Consider the following 18,949-nt stretch of genomic DNA (forward strand, 5'->3'; position numbering starts at 1 on the left):
CGACACGTCTCCATTCGTCCCTCCATTCACGCCTGTCGCGACACCACTGGAGGCGGGCTGCACGATGTTGGGGCGTGAGCGTAAGACGACCTAACGGTGTGCGGGACCGTAGCCCAGCTTCATGGAGACGGTTGCGAATGGTCCTCGCCGATACCCCAGGAGCAACAGTGTCCCTAATTTGCTGGGAAGTGGCGGTGCGGTCCCCTACGGCACTGCGTAGGATCCTACGGTCTTGGCGTGCATCCGTGCGTCGCTGCGGTCCGGTCCAGGTCGATGGGCACGTGCACCTTCCGCCAACCACTGGCGACAACATTGATGTACTGTGGAGACCTCACGCCCCACGTGTTGAGCAATTCGGCGGTACGTCCACCCGGCCTCCCGCATGCCCACTATACGCCCTCGCTCAAAGTCCGTCAACTGCACATACGGTTCACGTCCACGCTGTCGCGGCATGCTACCAGTGTTAAAGACTGCGATGGAGCTCCGTATGCCACGGCAAACTGGCTGACACTGACGGCGGCGGTGCACAAATGCTGCGCAGCTAGCGCCATTCGACGGCCAACACCGCAATTCCTGGTGTGTCCGCTGTGCCGTGCGTGTGATCATTGCTTGTACAGCCCTCTCGCAGTGTCCGGAGCAAGTATGGTGGGTCTGACACACCGGTGTCAATGTGTTCTTTTTTCCATTTCCAGGAGTGCATATAAGATACTGACATCAGACCAACATGGATTTTGCAAGTATCACCCTTGTGAGACACAGCTGACACTTTTGCACACAACGTACTGAGCAAAGGGTCTCTCAAATTGATTTGGTATTTACAGAGTTCCAAAAAGGCTGTTGGTATCATTCCTCATAACCAGATCCCTACCACGTTGCTTTCCTACAGACTGTCGTCTGTTGTGGATTGGATTCGTGATTTCCTGTCTTAAGGGTAACTGTTTTCAGTAGCTGACAGGATGTCATCTAGTGAAGCGGATGTGATGCGTGTGATTCCACAAGTAAAGTAATGTAGACCTACTGCTGTTTCTAATATATTATTTCCACAATATTTCAGCCACGATGCCCCTCTTCTGAATGCAAACTTCTGTTACCACTGCCGTACAAAGGATGATACTACAACTGTAGTAACATAAGAGAAATTAGAACTCGCACATAAAAATGTTGGTGGTTATTTTTCTCGGGCTTCATATGTGAGTTGACTGGTCGCGAAACTGAAGCGATTCTGTTAACCCTTTATGAACTGCGAATTACAGAGTAATCGTGCATCACTGTGATGTAAATGAAGTGCCTTAGCAGAACGTAATTTCCGTTGTGCAGCACTTAAAGTTTCAGAGACATTGAGTACACTTTGTAAGTACTCAAAATGTGAATAATATACCATGTGCATACAATTATTTCGCAAGTTTGCTACTAAAACTGTTTACTTTTAAAATCCGCTTAGTTATCTTGGTAGCACGAATATTTTCTTAAGGAAAGATCTTATGCAGAGAACTTATGAGAAAGAATAGTTTCTTGAATAATTTTTTTGCTATCTAGTTGAAATATTTTGTGGTAGCTACACTTGTATTCTTTAACTTATTTTTCGTTAAATATTTGAATCAAACGTCAAAAGTAGATGTGCCTGCCTGCTCATGTTGTAGCAAAATAGCTCTAGCTGCGTTAGTTTGTGTTGTAGACTTGGGTAGGGTACATGAAAGGAGTGAGCATGGCTCTGCTAGGGCCCACACTAGCTGCGACTCGTGAGCGATGGGAGAGCCAGGCTGCATGGCTGATTGGCTGGCGAGCAAGATACACTATGTGATCAAAAGTATCCGGACACCTGACTGAAAATTACTTACAAGTTCGTGGCGTCCTTCATCGGTAATGCTGGAATTCAATATGAAGTTGGCGCACCTTTAGCCTTGATGACTGCTTCCACTCTTTCAGGCATACATTCAATTAGGTGCTAGAAGGTTTCTTGGGGAATGGCAGCCCATTCTTCACTCAGTGCTGCATTGAGGAGAGGTCTCGATCGTTCGGTGCGGCCTGGCACGAAGTAGGCGTTCCAAAACATCCCCAAGGTGTTCTATAGGATTCAGGGCAGGACTATGCGCAAGCCAGTTCATTACAGGAATGTTACTGTCGTGTAACGACTCCTCCACAGGCCGTGCATTATGAACAGGTGCTCCATCGTATTGAAAGATTCAATCGCCATATCCGAATTGCTCTTCAATAGTGGCAAGCAAGAAGGTGCCGAAAACTCAATGTAGGTCTGTGCTGTGGCAGTGCCAAGCAAAACCACGAGGGTTGCACCCTCCTCCATGAAAAACACGACCACACCGTAACACCACCGCCTCCGAATTTTACTGTTGGCTCTTCACACGCTGGCAGATGATGTTCAGCGGGCATTCGCCACACGCACACCCTACCATCGGATCGCCACATTGTGTACCGTGATTTGTCACTCGAACAACGTTTCTCCACTGTTCAGTCGTCCAATGTTTACACTCCTTACACCAAACGAGGCGTTTAGCATTTACTGACGTGATGTGTGGCTTATGAGCAGCCCCTCGACCATGAAATCAAAGTTTTCTCAGTCCCCGCCTAACTGTCATAGTACTGCAGTGCATCTTGATGCAGTTTCGAATTCCTGTGTGATAGTCTGGACAGATGTCTGCCTATTACACATTACGATCGTCTTCAACTGTCGGTGGTCTCTGTCAGTAAACAGACGAGATCGGCCTGTACGCTTTTGTGCTGTTTGTGTCCCTTGACGTTTCCACTTCATTATCACATCGGAAGTAGTGAACCTATGGATGTTTAGGAGTGTCGACATCTCGCGTACAGACCTATGAAACAAGTGACACCCTATCACCGGACCACGTTCGAAGTCCGTGAATTCCGCGGAGCGCCGCATTCTGCTCTCTCGCGATGTCTAATGACTACTTAGATCGCTGATATGAACTACCTGGCAATAGGTGGCAGCACAATGCACATAATATGAAAAACGTATGTTTTGGGGGGTGTCCGGATACTTTTGATCACACAGTGTACAGCCTGGTGCCGAGGCGAGACCGAAGCGAGCGAGCCGGCAGTGACGGGCCAACAGCACCCCCTTTCCCCACCCCCTCCACCACAGTCAGGAACAGGCCAGGACAACCATAATTATTCTTGGCTCTGCCTCTCCCTTCGACATAGGTATGTTTACTTCCTCTCCTGGCATCAGTATAAGATCGGCAAGCAGAAACACACATCAGGCCCTCTGGTACAATGGCTCACTGAGAGACATCACACCTGAGATAGAGTTGTCGCTCTTATTGAAGAAGGTGGATGTTCCATCAGAATAGCTGGCAGAAGGTGTGGTGTGGCATATACCATTGCAACGAGATGGTGGAGGAACTACATTGAAAGAGGCCCTACCAAAAGGGCTCCTGGCTGAGACAGGAAGAGAGTGAGCTCACCGCAGGACAGATGAACGAAATCTTTAGAAATTTTGTCATCATGGGACGTCTCGCTACGTTCAGTAACCAGTAGATCTAGAGGTAAGAAACATAAAATATAGCGGATCTGCTACTGAAAATAGACAAATCTATTAATGAAACCCTATCACTGAATATTCGGTTAATTGTGTTTCATTCACAGCTACTCTCGCAGCCACATTGTCGTATTTACATTGTAGCCCGGTAAAGCTACTTAAGTACGACAAAAGACTTCACGTTAATTAAGATAGCCATTTTTGTATGATATTATGATGAGACCCCAATTGTATTATTGTAGTGAATATTAATATTGTTTCCCATTAGGCTATTGAAAAAATAGATACAAATATCAGATAAATTGCCAACAATATATTCCACCACGTTATCGAAAACTATCTGATGATGTTCGGGAAAATTTTTCGATCCCATGCAGGTAATGACTAGCTGATTCTGAGTTAAGCCACGTATAAAGTACAATCGCCAAAACAAAAACAAACAAAAGAAAAAAACTAACTTACTTTGTGGTTGATCGATAAGCGGTGATGAAGGTAAACACATGGGGGTGCCAGATTAGAACACGTGCATTAGGTATGTTTGTGAACCAAGCTCCCTGGTGCTGTCTTCTATGTCGCCAAAAATGTCGACTGCAAAGGAATGTCCTTGTGAAGCAGTATGTTACACAAAATACCTACCTACTTTGCGCCACCAGATGTATGTCAATAACAATAAAATTTGTGGACGTTTGCAGACCACTGTTTGAGATTGTTATGTCTTACTGTTTTCTCCTTATGAAGTTACTGTATGATACTTCAAATCGGAATCAGGCTTCACTGATTTAGGTTTACGGTGACTTTCTTCAATCTGTTGCAGCAAATGCAAGGATCAGTCCTTTGAAATAGCACAGATGACTTCCTTCCCTGGAACCGTGCGACCGCTGCGGTCGCAGATTCGAATCCTGCCTCGGGCGTGGATGTGTGTGATGTCCTTAGGTTAGTTAGGTTTAAGTAGTTCTAAGTTCTAGGGGACTGATGATCTCAGACGTTAAGTCGCATAGTGCTCAGAGCCATTTGAACCATTTGAACTTCCTTCCCCATCCATTCCAGTTCGCATCTAATCCCGTTTTTGACGAGACGTTGTGCCGTAATCCTCCTCCTTTTCTTTTAACCTCAATATGAGTTCTGAAGGCAAATCTCACACAAAGGTTAACTGATCACATTTTGCCAGTTATCGGATACACTGCCATTGACCATAGTAGTGAACTGAATGTACCTAAAATCGATCATACTTGGAACGATACAACTTAACTTTCTCGAAAGCACTCATTCCATACAGGGGACAGTTGTTTCGAAGTGCCTCCACTGCTATCATATTAATCACATACAGAACACAATGGTACAAATATCAGACTTTACTCCGTTTTAGAGTCCTTTTTCTAACATATAAATGACGCTCCTCAATGCCAGAAATGAGAAATTTCCAAGTTGTCATGGCACGAGCTATACTACAAACTTGAACAAAGTAAGACCATTGTCAAATACGTTTATAGCAATATGCCATACAAAATCGCCACGGTGCATGCTGAAACACAACCTTATATTATACAATCGTACTTGTTAATTCAAGTGCAGAAAAGTCCGCTGGAGATCATAGCCTCCATGCCTGATATGTCGCGATCACTTTGGTGGAAGCAATTCTGCATCAAATGGCCGATGGCTGATGGCGCTGAAATTGGTATTAGCATGACCAATACCTACGAGCCATTTCATAAACATGTGTCATTAAAATTTTTCTATTACTGGTTGGTTAGAAAAATAATGAAACTGTCTCTGACCTTCTGTCAGGTCGATGCTCTTAGCAGACAGACGGAATATGGGTTTAAAAAGCAAGGAAAGGCAGGGGTTTGATATCACCACTTGGCGCTCGCACTGCGTGACGTTGACAACAGCTGATGTGCAAATCAACACATCTCATACCATGTGCTGTTTACCCCTTTATGAAAAAAACATGATGCTTAAACATGTGAAATTCGGGTGTTGGTTGGCCTGAGACTAGCTTCTAATGACTTAGATTTGGGTTTGATTTCCACTGGGGGAACCAGTTCTTAATAGCCATAAACATACCCTCTTCATCTCCAGTAACAACAAGTAAAGAACCCAGCACTGCTCTATGGCTCCAATTAACATTAACCCTTCCGGGTGGTAGCGTTGATGTATCGCGACGTTTCGGGAAGTGTCATACTACCCATCTTACAGTGGAAGTGTCGAGATTCGTGGAGAGTAGGGTATTTACACTACTGGCTATTAAAATTGCTACACCACGAAGATGACGAGCTACAGACACGAAATTTAACGTACAAGAAGAAGATGCTATGATATGCAAATGAATAGCTTTTCAGAGCATTCACACAAGGTTAACGACGGTGGCGACACCTACAACGTGCTAGTAGTAGTAGTAGTTTTATTCATCCGTAGATCTCTTTTTACATGGATATAGGACATGTCAAAGTATTTACAAGCTTAGATCAATTTACAATAAGCTAATTCGTATACACATATATTTACAGACTTCTAGTTAGAGACAATCATTAGATTTTACTCCTGGTATACAATAATTTATTTACAAATAACTCATTAAATAATGTAATGCCACACTATTCACTCATATTTCACTATCAGTCACTGCACACACTATACACACATTGTTTCATAACACTTCACTCACTACATACACACACACACACACACACACACACACACACACACACACACACACACACACACAGAGGTGATCCTTGGGCCATTTTCTGTACTGCAAGTTCCCATTTGCTATCCTGAAAAACTGAGTCAGCATCCCTTCATAATGAGTGAGATGCTGAGCTCAGAAAGAGGAAGAGGTGTTAGTATTGTGCTATGCATAGCTTGAGGGGAGAGTGTCTCTAGAAAGGAAAAAAGAAGAAAAATAATAAAGTGAAGGTGTTATGTGGAATACTGGATGTTTTATAATCATCATTATTATTATTATTTGTTTGTATAACATTTTTTTATCAAACCCCTACTCTGCTTTATCTAAGTAATCCTTCAATGTATAAAATGTATTGCATAACAGGTACTTTTTAGCTGCCTTCTTAAATAAGTGTATTTTTGAAATTTCTTTAATCTCTTTTGGTAATTTATTGTACAGTTTTATTCCTTGGTAGAAAATGCTGTTTTGAGTTTTATGTTTATTTTTTCTTGGTAAATGTAAGTTGAGTCTATCTCTTGTTGCATGGTCATGGACAGAGCTGTTTGTGCAGTAATTGCCAATGTTACTTTTGATGTGTACAACTGACTGGTAAATGTGTTCACATGGAGCAGTTAAAATTCCCAGTGTTTTGAACAGATCTTTACAATGAGCTCGACTACTATTTCTGGTTATTATTCTTATGGCTCTTTTCTGGAGTTTGAAAATTGTGTTCATATTTTGTGGATTTGTTCCCCAAAAAAGAATGCCATAGCTAAGAATTGAGTGTACATATGAATAATATGTAACTAAAAGACACTGCACGTTACACACAGATGATAGAATTCTAAGGGCATAACATGCTGATGACATTCTGTTTGCAAGTACCTTTGTGTGTTCGCACCACTTCAGCTGAGAGTCAATATTCATTCCTAGAAATTTTGCATTTGTTACACAGTCTATAGAGGTGCCATCTACATTTAATTTAACATTGTCATTTTTCCTCTTCAAACTGAAGTTCATGGCATTAGTTTTCTTTATGTTTAATGTCAATTTGTTGCTTATTGACCAATCGTAAACTTCCTTGAGAGTTTCATTTGCTTTCTCGGTAAGGAGTTCTCTTGTTCTCTCAGTGACTATAATATTGCTGTCATCAGCGAAGAGAATTTTCTCACCATGAGTAACACTACTGGGAAAGTCATTGATGTATATCAGGAATAGTATTGGTCCTAATATGCTACCTTGTGGAACCCCTATATTAATATGTTTTGGTTCTGATAAGTATTTTACTAAATGTTTAGATCTATTTGAAGTATGTGTTATCTCTACTCTTTGTACCCTATCTGTTAGGTATGATCGAAACCAGTCATTAGCTACCCCTCTTATTCCTAATACTTCTAATTTATTTAATAGAATCTTGTGGTCGACTGTATCAAAAGCCTTAGAAAGATCCAAAAATATGCCTGTGACACACTCATCTTTATCAAGAGCATTAAGTACAACTTTTGTGAATTCTACTATGGCTGACTCCGTATTTTTGCCACTTCGAAAACCAAACTGTGATTTGCTTAAAAGATTGTATTTATTCCGATAATTCATTAATCTGTCTTTCATAATTGCTTCTATTATTTTTGAGAATGCTGACAGCAGGGAAATGGGCCGGTAATTTTCTATGTCTTCTGCATTACCTTTCTTAAGCAAAGGTACAACTCTTGCCTGTTTTAGCTGCTCTGGAAATGTCCCTGATGTGAAGGATTCATTTATTATATTTGTTAATGGGCCTTGTATAATCCCTATGCATTGTTTCAGTACACACATTGGTACATCATCTAAGCCTTCTGACTTTTTATTTTTTAGCTTTTGAACAGTTTTATTGACTTTATTCTCTGTGGTTGGAAGTAACATCATTGTATCTAGTGCAACAATTTTTGCAGGTGTTATATTTGTTTTGGGGAATATTTGCTGTAACTTCTCTGCAATACTTGAAAAATGCTGGTTTACATAGTTTGCTAAGTGTTGTGGATCATTTATTACCTTATCCCCCTCCCTTAGCAGTATGTTATTCTGCGTTTGTTTGCCTCTCCCCGTTTCCTTTTTTATAACATCCCAGACTGCTTTGCTTTTATTCTCTGCATTATATATTATTTTGTCATTAAATGACTTTTTTGCAGCAATCAGCACCTTCCTATAAATCTTTTTGTATCTATGATAGAAATTTAAGAATTCTGGATCATTGTGAATCTTTTTCATGGAACTGAGGTGTTTAAGTGTTTGGGAGGACTTCTTAATACCTGATGTTATCCATCTGTTTTTGTGAGATGTTGATACAGTCATGCATACTTTTGGGAATGCTGTTTCAAAGTTCAATTTAAACAATGTGGAGAATTTGGAGAATTTCATATTCACATTGGTTTCCTTATACACTTCATCCCAGCTTTGTTTTTCTAGTTCTTTTGAAAAATCTTTTATTTTGATTTCTGATAGATGTCGTTTATAGGCTTGTAGTTTAGGGAATGATTCGATGCCTGATTTTACTGTTGTTATTTGACAGAGATGGTCTGATAGTCCGAGATCTTTTACAGCTACATCACATTTTTCCCTGTCTATATTTGTGGCCACGTGGTCAATTACTGATGCAGTCATTGTAGTAACCCTTGTTGCACTATTGACCAATAGGGACATGCCAAAACTTTGAAGGATATTTGTGAAGGTGCTGCTGGATTCATTTATGATATTAGTGTTGATGTTTATGTCCCCACACAGAATTATGTTGACCTTTGTACTTGAGACTTTATCTAGAACTTCTGTTAATTTATTGAAAAAAGTGTCCACACTACCACTGGGAGATCTATACACACACAAAATGATTAATTTCTTGGTGATATCGAGCCCTGATAATTCAATAGCTGATATTTCAATGTGTTTGTCTTCACTTACTCTACTGAGGTCATGTCTAGATTTGAACTGTGTTCCTTTTCTGATATAAATGCATGATCCTCCACCCCTTGAAGTAGTTCTGCAGTAAGAGTTTGCCCTTTCATACAATGATAATACTACATGTTGGATTTCTGTGTCTCTACACCAGTGCTCAGTAATACAAACTACTGTGCAGTTCAAAGATTGGAGCTCAACTTCTAATGCTTGTATTTTATTTTTTATTGATTGCATGTTTTGATGGAGGATTGTTAAGTCTGTGAAATGCCCCATGTTACTCTTTCCGATGGTTTGTTTTTCTTTGTGACATCTGGTATGTGTGATTTTTGAAGTGTTATAATCTGTCTTGTGAGTGATTGTTTCAGTATTTTTTGAACTGCTAGAGATACTCTTTAGGCAGGGGAACCTGTTGTCTGGATTTATCCTAAAAAAGACCTACTTTTCCTACCTATGACAACAGGTATTTGACCACGTGCTGACATGAGAAAAGTTTCCAACCGATTTCTCGTACACAAACAGCAGTTGACCGGCGTTGCCTGGTGAAACGTTGTTTTGATGCCTCGTGTAAGGAGGAGAAATACGTACCATCATGTTTCTGACTTCTATAAAGCTCGGATTGTAGCCTATCGCGATTGCGGTTTATTGTATTGCAACATTGCTGCTCGCGTTGGTCGAGATCCAATGATTCTTCGCAGAATATGGAATCAGTGGGCTCAAGAGGGTAATATGGAACGCCATGCTCAATCCCAACGGCCTCGTATCACTAGCAGTCGAGACGACAGGCATCTTATTCACATGGCTGTAACGGTTTGTGCAGCCACGTCTCGATCCCTGAGTCAACAGATGGGGAAGTTTGCAGGACAACAACCATCTGCATGAACAGTTCGATGACGTTTGCAGCAGCATGGTCTATCAGCTCGGAGACCATGGCTGTGGTTACCCTTGGCGCTGCATCACAGACAGGAGCACCTGCGATGGTGTACTGAACGACGAACCTGGGTGCACGAATGGCAAAACGTCATTTTTTTCGGATGAATCCAGGTTCTGTTTACAGCATCATGATGGTTGCATCTGTGTTTGGTAACATAGCAGTGAACGCACATTGGAAGCATGTTTTCGTCATCGCCCTACTGGCGTATCACCTGGCGTCATGGTATAGGGTGCCATTGGTTACATGTCTCGGCCACCTCTTGTTTGCAATGACAGCACTTTGAACAGTGGACGTTACATTTCAGATGTGTTACGACCTGTGGCTCTAACTTTCATTCAATCAACGAAACCCTACATTTCAGCAGGATAATGCATGACCACATGTTGCAGGTCCTGTACGGGCCTTTCCGAATACAGAAAATGTTCAACTGCTGCCCTGCCCAGCACATTCTCCAGATCTCGCACCAATTGAGAACGTTTGGTCATTGGTGGCTTGTCAAATACGCCAGTCACTACTCGTGATGAACTGTGGTATCGTGTTGAAGCTGCATGGACAGCTGTGCCTGTACACGCCATCCAAGCCCTGTTTGCCTCAATGCCCAGGTGTATCAAGGCCGTTGTTACGGCCAGAGGTGGTTGTTCTGGGTACTGATTTTTCAGGATCTAAGCACCCAAATTGCGTTAAAATGTAATCACATGTCAGTTCTAGTATAATATATTTGTCCAATGATTACCAGTTTTTACCTGCATTTCTTTGTGGTGTAGCAATTTTAATGGCCAGTTGTGTACATGCGCAGTCACACCCCTCCACTAGACCTTGGGATGCTGTGCAGTGGGGTTAGCAGTCACCTCAGCAGCCACGATCGGATATTGGTGCAAGCATTCTGTCTGCATTCGCAACGGAGGATATGGACAGGTGCGCTCCCAATGGTTTGCCGCAATCCCAGGTTTCCTTGCTGCGCTCAATTGGTATCCTGCATCCCTGTTGACAAGGTTGTCACGAATCCTTATTTCTAGGGATTCTTTGATAATACTTTCCCAGATGCCAGATATTCGGCAGAACACCTTTGTGTTTTCGAAGTTGAATGTGTGTTCATTTATGCTGTGTTCTGTTATGGCTGATTTTTCTGTGTGACCTAGTCGCAGACATCTGATATGTTCTTCACAGCATTTAGATATACAGTGCTGTGTTTGTCCAATGTATTTTTTACCACATTCGCATGGTATGCTGTATATTCCTGGTGTGTTAAGATGCAGCAGGTCTTTGGTAGAACCTAGGAGCTCCCTCGTCTTCGGTGGTGGACAGAGAATGGTTTTGACATTATATTACCCCAGAAGTCATGCAATTTTGGATGAGAGTGGAGCCACGTGCGGAAGGAACGTAAGTAATCAGTCTTCTTCTTCTTCTTCAGGGGTTGTCACTGCTTCCTTCCTAATTTAAAGCACCCTGTTGATCTGCATTTCACTGTAGCTATATTAGCAGAAGACTTCCCTCAGGTGTTGCAGGTCAGATGGCAGGCTGCAGATGGTGCACATCCAATGTATCAGGGTAGTCAGTAGTGTTTGCCTTTTTGCTGGATGGTGGCAGCTTGTTGCATGAAGGTATAGGTCTGTGTGTGTCTTCTTCCTATGTACTGCATGGCCTAGAGAACCATCTGCCTTCTTCTTAATCAGTATGTCAAGGAAGGGGAGGCATCCATTTTCCTCCATTTCCATCATGTGGGAACATGGCAAACAGGCACTAGATGAGTTTCTAGAGCACCTCAACAGCATCCATCCGAATATCAAATTTAAAATGGAAATGGAGGAAAATCTTTGGCTACAGATGTGACAGCTATTGTGGACAGGCTGTATGGAAGGGATTTCTTGGTATGTAATGGGTGGCAGCTGTCAAAGTGAAGGTACTGCTGTTGGTCGATACATACATTTGATATGGAATGAAGTTCTGATGTCGTCATTAACAGCACACCAGATGCAGCGCCTCTCCCAGGGTTTGTGACCATTATGGTTGGATCATAGACAACTAGAAGCTGTGGCCTAATCAGACGAATCCTGATTCCAGTTGGTAAGAGCTGCTGGTACAGACCCCATGAAGCTATAGACCCAAGTTATTAAGAAGACACTGTGCATGGTGTTGGTGGCTCCATAATGGTGCATACTGTGTTTACATGGAATGGACTGGGTCCTATTTTCCAGCTGAACTGATTGGTTAGGAAATGGTTATGTTCAGCTATTTGGAGACTATCTCCAGCCATTCTTGGACATCATGTTCCCAAACAAATATGTCAGGTGAGGGGGCCACAGTTCTTCATGAAGAACATTCTACACAATTTGACTGAATGGTTTTGTCACCCAGATCACATCAATCCTATCAAACAGAATGTTAAGGACATAATCAAGATGTCAGTTCATGCACAGTATCCTACACTAGCAACACTTTCGCCATTGTGGGTGGCTCAGTATTTCTGCAGGGGACTTCCAGTGACATCTTGAATCCATGCCATGTGAAGTTGCTGCACTATGCTGGGAAAAAGAATTTCTGACACAATATTAGTTCTTCTGTAACCCCAATGTTACAGTAAGATGCAAGTCGATGGGTGACATTTTTAATTTTTCTATTTTAATTTCTTTCCCTGGGCGATTATTGATAATGAAAACTGCAGCATACTGCATACATTGCTGCAATTCTGAAAGAAAGTTTGTCAAGCTGCAGTTCATTTTTCTACCTAATTTTCATCGTGCCACTTCCTTTTGAATAAGTCTGCGTTATTAACCATAAATCCCATATGTACAGGGCTGACAGAAACACCCAAACACACTGCACATTGTACTGAGAGACATTTTCTGACGTAAGAATATTCTTTGTAAATTCTCAGAGTACAGGGCTAAATGATTTGATACAGTGTCAGATGCAGGGTAAATTATGCTAGTTGTATAGATAGCAGCATTAAGTTTCTATACATGATCATAATGTCATTCTGTGAAGAGAGTTTTTCATTTATTTTCAGTACAAAGAACTGAATTATTATTTGAGCTCTTTCTGAGAGTAAAAGTTCACTTCTACAAGAGTTCTGTCAGAAACTGTATTCTCTGCACTTTGTTGCTGTTAAATGTTAATATGTTTTCTGCAAGTCATGAGCTTATCTTATTCACTTCCATACTCACTATAACATTCACATTATGTTACATGTCTCTCATAATGACACTTGTGTGACTTGAAAATAGACCACTGTTTGAATCACTTGCCAAGTAAAGAATCATAAATGAAGTAGCTATGAACAAGAAAGCCCTCACAACACTGATGGTAATACCATGTGTACTATAAAACAGATTACACTTATTTATAAAATGAGAAGTAAGATTCCTGAAGATAATTTTGAAAAATCTTATGATAGATAGTTATAATTATCACCTAAAACAAATCCGGTTGCAGTCATGAAACTTGGTGATGGTGTCAGCTCTATTCATATTCACCCATCAATGGATTACATTTTTCCCACAGTGGATGATATGGTGGAGACCTTGGCTGTAGAAGTCTGCATTTTCAATATTCATGAAATGCATGACCTCAAAAATCATCTTATTATCTTGCTGTAAGTGCCTGCCATAAATGGTTTCTTCACATGATGAAAGGGAAAGAAGCCACTGGCTGTCATATCAGGAGAATATGGTGAGGGTGAAGCAACTGAGGCAAAATTTGATAGCACAAAGAAGCATGAAGTGTGACTCCTTCCTGTGTAGAGTGAGCTGTAGCATTACTACAAACCAAAAATATACTCTTTGACATCCACCCATGACTCTTCATCATCACAGCTCATAAGGAAATTTCAGCAGTATGCACTTGTGAAGGTTTCCCCTTACAAACATAATCTCTCATAATCTGTTTGCTGTACATCATTGCAGTCCCAGAAAACACTTAGCATCACCTTGCCAGATTTTGTGTGTGTGTGTGTGTGTGTGTGTGTGTGTGTGTGTGTGTGTGTGTTTGTGTGTGTGTGTTTGGTGTGTGTCTGTGTGTGGATTGCCATGGCACAGGTACAGCATTTCTTCTCTTCCTTTATTCAATGGACTTTTTGAGTGGGTGTGAGCAGTCTTGAATACCTAGCAGATATCTACTTTTGTCATGTTCAGTATGTCATGCGACATATTGAAAACTGATTTTCACTTTTTTTCACTATCAACTCAGTTGTGATGTGCTGCTCTTTGAAATTTCTGGGCACCCATTTCCCATGTAATTCTGAATTCTTCACAAAGATATGGTCTGCACTTCATTCTTCATCATTGAGATTTTTGTGGCGCCACTGGAAGTATATGCACCACCTAACCATCATGTCATAAGATGATGTATTGTTGCTGTACCCATCCACGAACTCATCATATGTTATTGCAGTATTGTGTCCCTTCAAATGCTAGAAAGAAATAGCTACACTATATTTCATTTTATCAGGGAGTTGCCATGCTCTGGTGCAGGTAATTCAATGTTTATCAGCACCCCAAACATATACGTGCAAAAATGCAGAAAAATTAATTGCAATTCTTCATGCTTTCCCAGCTATTTTCTGATGTTCTTGATATGAGAGGAAGGTTAGAGTTTAACATCTCATCAACAGTGAGGTCTTTAACGACATAGCAGAAGCTCAGGTTACAGAAGGATGATGAAGTAAATCAGCCTTGCCCATTTCAAAGGAACCGTCCTGGCATTTGTCTGGAACAATTTAGAGAAATCATGGAAAACCTAGATCTGGATGGCCAGACAGGCCTTTGAACCACTGTCCTCCCAAATGTGAGATTAGTGATTTGTTGTGTGTACTAAAGTTATATCATAACCTTCCTTTCATTTTGTTGCAGTGATGAGACTTACTGCATGCGTCAGGTGCTACCTGTTTCAGGTAGCACCTGATGAAGGCAATGAGTTACATCAACAAAATATCATGAGAGAAATACTATGATATCCGACACTACACTCAAGAATTCAAGACTGTTGATATTCATTTGCATGATAATTAAAACTTTATGACCATCCCTTGTATTTAAACAAGGCATAACGGGCTTTGGAATACACAATTAAACCCAAAAAGTTTGTGACCAATTAAAGAGTACAATTGAAGGGAAAGAAGTGGAACTACTGTATCACCAGATCTTGCATCTCCAGATTTACTTTAGCTGGAGTTGCTTAAGAAAGAAAGAAAGTATACCTTTAAATTCCAACAAGTCATGCAAGTATGACTGAATTTATTGTAAACATTTGCAGAGATATTGACTAGAAAATGCTATTGCATCATCAGGAATCTTTTACAAATAATAGGCCCTATTAGGTCATTACTTTTTTAACAGTTATTTTGGGTCTTCATGGAACATGAATAAAGATTCCCATGTGGAGTCAACCTTCGTTTTCACTGACAACACTGCCATAATGTCCAATGCAGTCCTGAAGGCCTTGTATTTCACCTCAATTTTGTCTTTACTGTTTACCTTTTGGCTACATGTATAAAATAAACAATTAATGCCATGAAAGGAAAGGTTATTTCTGTATCACATACAATCATGCAAATAGCTTACAGTTATCAGCTCTGATATATGTTTAGTTTGATAGATCGTGCTCTATTTATCATCATTTCTGAGGTCACAGCATGTTGAGTTACTTTACTTTCTTGCATTGTAATAATTCAGTAGTAAATAGATGATATTTGTGATTAAGTTTCATAAATCATTCTTTAATGTTATTTTCACTTATATATCTGTAAATTACTGTAGATAGTTATCAAGAGCAACAATACTGTTACCTTTCTTTACCTTTTTTTCCAGGATCATGTGAACCAGTATGGGATACAATTTCATGCTGGCCAGAGACAGAACCTGGACAATACCGGATTCTACCATGTGCAGACTACTTTCTAGGTTTTGATCCTATGGTAATGATCATATTTGTCAAAAATCTCTTGCTTCCTAAGCTTAACACTTAATCACACAATGAAATTAACAGTATTTCACTGGTATTGGGGTAAAACCTTTTACTTTTTAAAAGCTATCAGCTTGCTTATCATGTTTCACAAAATGTTATTGATCTCTTTACTCTCTTTCTAGTGTAAATTTTCATATGAGTTCGTCACTGTAACTACATGTTTTTATACAAATACTGCTTTTCCATACATTGTCATTATGTTGAGCAAGGAAATCCTGATTTAATATTGCAATACATTAAATTTAACAACAATATCAGAAGGATGTATTTCTACTCACATACAGGAGGCACTGATACACAGAAAGGTACAATAAAACATTTAAGCTTTCAGACAAAAAAAATCTTTCTTCCAAAATAGAAACATACATTCAAACAACACTTGTGCTTGCTTGTATCAATAAATTATTCCAAATTTGCTCCAGCAAACAAATGACTTTCTCAAGTCACACTCTGATATAGGATCATTTCCTCCTTATATCCATAACACACTGTCCGCCACAGCTTTCCATCATCCTCCTAACCTTTGGAACATCCTATTCAAACCACATAACAGTCTCAGCATTTCTGGTCCATTATCCTTAACACAATGTTCCTACTCTGCAACTAATCCCACTCTAAAATCAGCCACATGCACTTGCCCCTACCACTCACTCCAGTTGCATTACTAGTAAATCCTACAGTATCAAATCTACAGTATCAAATCTTAAGTAAGAAAGACTACCATGAAGCTATGTGCATACATCAGCGGGCACAGAAGAATTGACTGTCTTAAGGACAACCAGTTCTCAGTAGCTGAGCAGACTTCATCATGACTCAAGAGACCGAAATATCTGATACACTGTATGAGCCAATTGGACTCTCTCACTCAGCACTAGTTCCCCAAAACTCTGGAGATGGGAAGCTTACTCTCAAACATATTTTCACATGCAACCCCCCCCCCCCTCCCAATCTTCTCTTCTCCCCCCTTGTGCACTATGCTCCTATTAGTAGCAGCACATTTTCTTGAAGGAGAGTTTCATTGCTTTTAATATCTTTTTGAATTCTGAAAAGAATTTGACTCAGTACCTCACTGACATTTGTTGACTGATATTTTATAATTTGAGGGTATCAAAAATGAGGTCTGTGACAGGATTGCAGATTTTTTATAGGACGGATGCAGTATGTTAATTTGGATGGAGAGCCACTGATAGATGTAGCAGTAACTGCAGGCATTGCCTAGGGAAGTGTGCTGAGACTCTAGCTGTACATGTTGTACAGCAATGAGTAGGTTGATGATGTTAATAGAAACCTCAGACATTTCACAGATGATACTATTATCCATAATGAGTAGTCTGGAAACATGTGCACAAATATTCAGTCTGATCTTAATAACTAAAAGCAATGTGAAGATTGGTAGCTTCCTTTAAGTATTCAGAAATTTAAATTTGTGTGTTTCAAAAACCACAGAAAGGTAGTCTTGTATGACTAAAAAATAGAGTCACACCCAGAGTGGGTCAACTCATTGGTGTAATCAGTGTGGAGGTACTGAATAGAATGATCACATAGACTCACTTGTTGGTAAAGCAGGTAGTAGTCTTCAGTTCATAGGTAGGACATTGAGAAAATGCAATCAGAAAGGTGAATGCCTACAAAATACTGTATGAAACATCCCAGTATATTATGCAAGTGCAGTGGACCCATACCAGATATGACTAACTAGGGATACTGAACTTGTACAGGAAGGGCAGTACAATTGGTTGCAGGTTTGTTTCTCTCACAGAAGAGCATAATGGAAGTGCTGGCAAAAACTAAACTGGCAGGCCCTTGAAGGTATCAAATATCCTGTTAAAACCTACATACAAAATTTCAAGAAAAAATATTAAGTGAACAATTTAGGGATATGTTTCAGTCCCTTATTATCACTCTTTTACAGGCCCAGAAGACAAGATAAGATTAAATACAGTGCACACTGAGACAATAAAGCTGTCATTTTATCTGCACTCCAAATGTGGGTACAAAGGGAAGAAATCCTGACATTAATTACAATGAGAATTACTCTCTGCTGCATTCCTTACAGTGGTTTTAAGAACAAGGACATAGATGTAAATATAGCTTTTGAAATTAAAGAAATATTGTTACACCCATTTTGTGTAACACACTCTCAATTACATGAAAAATATGGATACACTGCAATCACATGATAGTTCACAATTCCAGTCCACTGAGTCACATAGTATGGTGTGAGCATGGTAAAGAAATTAGAACAACATAATCTGAAGTGTCTTACAGTGGCTCTGTAATATTGTCTTATCTTCAGATTGACATCAAAGCAACCAGACCCCCTGTGATATTCTGCTGGCATCTCTTATCAACTGCTGGAGGAATCCCTCCCGGCAGACATTGCAGCATATTAACCTAGCTGTCAAATGACAGAGATATAGTATCCCTCCCCTCTTTAATCCGTATGTAGGACCAGAAGTGTACTCATCAGTATCATGATCACTCTACCGGTATGGGGGGAGGTTTGGGTAGGCAAGTTAGCTAAGGGTTCACTGTCCATCTCAACACGTGATGTTACTGTGTCCTCTTCTTGTGGCTCACAGTTGCCCAGAACTATTATTCTGCAGGACTGTTTTGCAATATTTTATGGAGCTATGTTATGTACTGTAACTAGCTGTGCATGATGATCAGACAGACCATTCATAACAGAAGAAGTTTTTATTTGTTTAGACCTATCTTAGTCTACAAAAACATTATCTATCAGTGTGCTGCTTTTATCTACCATCCAAGTAGGAAAATCAGTAACTGACGTCAAACTGAAAGAACCAAGTAATACTTTACAGTCAAGCTTTCTGCGAGACTCTTTCAGAAAATCTACATTGAAATTCCCACAGAACAGTTGTGTATTGTGTATCATTTGTATTGAACTGGGGACCTAAAAACAATGGAGGGGCTTCATCCCACTGTA

The 18,949-nt window shown here is 40.4% G+C and overlaps 1 protein-coding gene across 4 annotated transcripts in view; it reads left to right on the forward strand.

Annotated features, from left to right (window-relative positions):
- Positions 1-18,949, forward strand: part of LOC126277867 (parathyroid hormone/parathyroid hormone-related peptide receptor-like) — a 506,877-nt gene that overhangs the window by 257,246 nt on the left and 230,682 nt on the right. For all 4 annotated transcript variants that reach the window (XM_049977414.1, XM_049977424.1, XM_049977398.1 and 1 more), the window contains one exon: positions 15,846-15,952. In XM_049977414.1, coding sequence (XP_049833371.1) covers positions 15,846-15,952 — 107 coding nt within the window. The remainder of the gene's footprint in view (positions 1-15,845; positions 15,953-18,949) is intronic.

Source organism: Schistocerca gregaria, chromosome 1 (assembly GCF_023897955.1).
Source record: "Schistocerca gregaria isolate iqSchGreg1 chromosome 1, iqSchGreg1.2, whole genome shotgun sequence".
NCBI lineage: Eukaryota > Metazoa > Arthropoda > Insecta > Orthoptera > Acrididae > Schistocerca > Schistocerca gregaria.